At 40.6% G+C, this 4,961-nt stretch overlaps 1 protein-coding gene and 1 long non-coding RNA gene across 7 annotated transcripts in view; one reads left to right on the plus strand and one right to left on the minus strand.

Moving 5' to 3' along the window:
- LOC102307107 (testis-expressed protein 2) overlaps nucleotides 1-2,443 on the plus strand; it is a 52,914-nt gene extending 50,471 nt beyond the window's left edge. For all 6 annotated transcript variants that reach the window (XM_042222207.1, XM_005925404.2, XM_014334554.2 and 3 more), the window contains one exon: nucleotides 573-2,443. In XM_042222207.1, coding sequence (XP_042078141.1) covers nucleotides 573-719 — 147 coding nt within the window. In that variant the 3' untranslated portion in view covers nucleotides 720-2,443. The remainder of the gene's footprint in view (nucleotides 1-572) is intronic.
- A 1,307-nt stretch (nucleotides 2,444-3,750) lies between these two features.
- LOC102307628 lies at nucleotides 3,751-4,872 on the minus strand. The gene is made up of 4 exons (XR_001336403.2): nucleotides 4,609-4,872; nucleotides 4,422-4,511; nucleotides 4,173-4,211; nucleotides 3,751-4,033 (listed from the first exon to the last, which is right to left on the minus strand). It is a non-coding gene; the product is annotated as an uncharacterized LOC102307628 (long non-coding RNA).
- Nucleotides 4,873-4,961: the final 89 nt, after the last annotated feature.

Here is a 4,961-nt window from a genome sequence, read left to right on the forward strand (position 1 = left end):
ACCTTTTTTGTAAACATGGGTGCATTTAGTGCATGATGTCATATCCTGTGGTATTTATCAACTGATGTTTGAAAGTCTACCATTGGCATGGCCGAGAAGCTCAAAGTTTACTCACCAAGGACAAAGAGCACCTCTGCAAACTACCGCAGCAAATTGTCCCTGTCAGGTTTACCACACATCAACATTTATCTCTGCCTCCTCCTCAGGGGCTGTAATTACGTTTTGGCCCCCTCCACAATGCTTCTAGTAAAATATAGCGCTGCGGTGCACACTGTTGTCATTTGTGAGCAAGTGTTTACATCTGGCTTTCAACAAACGCTGGACTCAGGCTTTATTGGGTTTCAGACATAACAATACAGGGTTGCTTTGTTGCTTTCTTGTTAAAAGAGATAGTTTGAAACTTTATTTTTGTTTTCATTTTGTATGTTTTTGATGACAAAACTAGAATTTATAGGTTCTGTTCCTCTAATAGTCTCTCACAGTGGTTTTCGAGTAAACATGCTTCACTGTCCTCCACCATATTTATTGCTAATCCTTGTTTTTTTTTTTGTTTTTTTTTCATCATTTCACAGAAAATATTTGTGATGCCAAACATGGATGATGTGTGGCTACCCATAATGCACTCTGCCATGGATACGCGTTCAAATGCCAACTTGTTTACTGTGACAAATGATGCCTTGAAGGATCCAGAACCCGAATCTGATGTCTCTGACATGTGAAGGCACGCTGCTCGAGGTGTTCAGTGACAAGCTTTTTATCGCCATGTCCCCGCCCCGTCTCAGAGATCACAGCTCCAGCAGTGGGCTCGGTTGGCTCCCTGGTATTTTTACCAGTACTCCAGTCCTGCTGTTGCACCGCTCCATGAAGGCTGTGCTTCAAAACGATCTGAAATCTACTCATATCTGGCTACTAAAAGCAAACAGAAGAGAACAGTGACTCACAGACTGCCGATCATTCACACAGTTTTAGTGTGACATCAAATATTATGATTCACTCTGATGAAATTACTTTTTTGGGGGACATGGTTAAAGTGCGTGTGTATGTGTGTGTGTGTGTGTGTGTGTGTGTGTGTCATGGTGGATTGACAAATAGCCATCCGATCCAACCAGAGGAACCATAATACCTGTGATGTACAGCTGCCCCAAACGTGATAGTTGTACAGTGTAAACCTTTTATGTGACGTTTCTAATTGACTGGTTTATTGTTACTATAACTCTTTGAGAACTCCTGAGGCCACTAAACGAAGATTGTGTATATCTGAGCGAGCAAACACCTGACAGAATATTCCTTTAAATTCGCAGGCGATTTCGCCGAAAACCCCAGCATCTGTGATTACATGTTTCACAGGGATGTCGAGACACATTTATCAACCACTCACACTGCTGCCTGTGCCGGCTGCCTGGCACCTATATGCAAACCAATCAACGGCTCTGCGTCTATAAGACACCGGGCCTGTTTAGAATAAAGGACTGTCATTATGCTTTTTACCTGTGTCATAGGACTTACAGAGGAGTCGTGTGAATTGAAGTACATCTGCAAACGCAGCAGCAAAACATTGCCTAGGTCTATTGAATGTATACATAGGAATGCAGCTCTTTAGCTGTGCAATGGAATAGCTCATTCACTGAAAACGTGCTTCTAAGCAACATGTTTCAAGCGCTCTTTTCGTGTTATGTTCAGAGTCGACAAAAAGTAATAATTTTCTATTTTTTATTGCCAAAGCAATCTTTCAGTGTGGTTTAAAGAAAGAAAGCAGAGGGTTGTGTATGAGGTAAACAGAAATTCAGAAGACGGAGAAAAATAATCTGCAGGGAGTGATTTTAATGAGCAGGAGACTGAAACACTTTTAGTTTAAATGGAAACATATAAACTCAGAAATGTGTAGTTTAAAGAGCTGGGACATCCACTCTTGCTGTTTTATTTTAAATCAATAACATACTGGATATTAGCCATATTATTTAATGCTCTCAGCAGACATCCAGCTAATGAATGCTCCGTTTCTGTTGAATTATTTATTGATTTCCTTTTTTTAAATGCTGTCTACTGTTGTACACATTAAAGAAAAACATGACATACACTAGAACTACAGGATCTTTGTAATCTGCCAAGACGCCCTGCTTTACAGGTGACTTTTACTTTATATGTCCAGACATGTGTGTTGGCAAGTGTATGAGGCAGAAAGTGCCTTTAAAGTAAATTAAACATTCCTCCATAGTGAGCCGCCGTGTTTCTTGCATCAGTTGAGAATAGGAAAAGAGGAAAAAAAGTCTTTGTGCCATTACTGTGTCTGTTAAGACATGCCCATTTTGGTTTTTCACGTCTCGGTGTTGTTTATTTGCACAAGTGATGACAATATCAAACATTGCTGTTGTGTTCAGTGATGTTGCAGAATGTTACGTTTCTGATCATTGTGGATCAATAAAATCTTTTTGCTCGGAAAGAATACGTATGGATTTGATGTTCTGACAGAAGAGATGAGGAATGAGAAGCCGGAGCCAGATTCTCATCAGAAGACATGCATTTATATGCTGTTTCGCTTCATAAGGTACGCCTGTTCAATCACAAGGCGCCAACTCAGTGAGTTGAGGCGTATCAAGATGAGATACACCAGAATGGAGAAGAAAGGTGTTTTAACTGACTTGGCATGGTTGTTGATGCCAGATGGGCTGGTATCTACTGGGATTTTCCTGCACAATCATCTATTAATGTAACAGGGAATGTTCCAAAGGAGAAACTATTCAGTGAAAAACGCTTTACTGATGTGAGAGGAGGGCGGGAAGAATGCTTGAGCTGATTGGAAGGCAACAGTACTCAAATAACCACTTGTTATGACTAAAGTATGCAGAAGAGCACCCTCTAATTACACACCAAACAAACCTTGAAGCAGATGGGCTACTGCAGCAGAAGACCACACAGGGTGCCACTCATGTTAGCTAAGCACAATCCACAGGCTACAACCCACAAAATTAGACAATGCAAGGCTGGACTGGTCTCTGTGTTCCCACTCGTGACCTGGAAACTGATAGTTTGATCTGCTGAGAGTTGTCTCAACTCCCGAAACAAATCTGTGGGTAGAGACGTTGCACAGGTGTCATTCGTGGAAGTGTTTATACACGTGAAGTAGTGGTGGCACATCACTGGATGATATGAAGCCTGCTGAGTTGGACTTGAAGATATTCAACAAATGAACTTTATCATTTCCAATTATAAATATAGTGGCTATAACAGCTACTTATGAGATGATGCCGCTGTCCCATGTCATAAGTGGCATCTTATTTTTGTTAACCAGTTTTTCCTAGCCCCATCTGCTCTCGTCTGGGGGAAGAGGAATCAAGGACGTGAAGTATGAAAGACAACAGTTCACAATCTAAAAATAGTATGTGTGTGGATGTACATTCGCTTGACAAAAAAATTCAGTATTTAACCGGCTGCATTTTTTTCTTTTTAAACATCTGACTTGTGGTGTCAAATTAAGTGTTAATGCTAACAGATGTGCTGACACCACAGATGGATGTTAAACTCCGTCACGTGGGCAGCTTCCGCACTTTGAGAACACTATACCTGAACTTCATCTCGAGTCTGTGTCTTGCTTTAAAAGAGAGACTTGGTGAAATAAAAGCCAAGAAACCCCAGTTATGACAAGACATGACTTGATCTTGCACTGCTCTCCACCTTTGAGTGGCCACGGAAGAGGCCAGCCAGGTTCAGAGGAGTGCCCAGAAATAAGTTAAAATAACAAAAACAACGCTGTTGGTTTGTGGAAAAATGCCTTATTCTTTTTAAAGAGTCAAGATTCAAAGTGTTTATTGTCATGCGTCACAAGAGAAAAGGCATTTCTCTGTGCAATGAAATTCTTTCTTTGCTGTCCACCCGCAGATGTCGATTAATATATACAATAAAAATAGAACAAATACAAATAGTACAAATAAAATCAAAACAAAGATGGAAAAAAAACCCCCCAAAAAAAACATGTTTATCTGAGACACTGCAACTTCAAGCCTGGGTCCACTTCTTGAGCATCATAGGCTGGTCCCTGAAGAAGAAAACAAATAAGCTCAGTTGTTAACAAGCTGTTTATAAAGATCTTTGAGGGGGGCAGATCAATAATGTCTTCAAATTTATCAGAAGACTTATCAGTTACAATCATTTTGGATTACACTCAAATTACTTACTGTGTCATTATCCTGAACATCCATTCACACTGAAGGCCCCTGTGCAGAAAATGATTTAAAAAAAAGAAAAGAAAAAAAAGCTTAAGTGCATGTGATTGATTGATTACAAATCCTGACCTGTGTTAATGACTCAACTCAGATTTCAATTCTGACTTCATTTTCAGATCAGAAGTCTAACGCACGAAAACTCATCATCCATGAACCAAAGGGAAAACACATTTTCTGTACTTCATATTTCTGACTTCATACCTCGCTGCTGGCCGTCCTCCACGAGACTGTATGACACCACCCTGTCCACGTGGTGAAGTGCAGAAAACATCCACTAGAGCAATCACCATCCTATTTCACAAAGAGACCAAAATACCTGGTTACAGATGGGAGCTCAAGCGGGTTGTATTTTTATTTAGTTTTTTTTTTTTTTAAAATAAGTTCTTACCTTCGTTTTCTTTGCTCATGCGGCCTAGTCAAGTCCCGCTGCTCAAACGCGCAGTCATTGCGTTCAGTGCTCTAACTTTACACCTCCCCATCATATATGCACTGGCAGTCAGCTGCAATAATAATAACTACAACATATACATGAATAAAATTTCATAGCCAAATTAAACACGACCATGCCGCAGTTCGCTTGCCCAACGCTGAAAAGCATGCTTCCCACACTCTTCGCAGACCGCTGTAGAAAATGTCCCCCGGATCTATTTTATACCACATCCGGTGTCCGTATCGCTTTTCTCATTGGCTCACAGACTCTCGACATTTCCCCTCCTCCACTCGTGTGGATATCTATCCCAA

Source organism: Haplochromis burtoni, unplaced genomic scaffold (genome assembly GCF_018398535.1).
Source record: "Haplochromis burtoni strain Fernald_Lab_line unplaced genomic scaffold, NCSU_Asbu1 Contig_81, whole genome shotgun sequence".
In the NCBI taxonomy this organism is placed as follows: Eukaryota; Metazoa; Chordata; class Actinopteri; order Cichliformes; family Cichlidae; genus Haplochromis; species Haplochromis burtoni.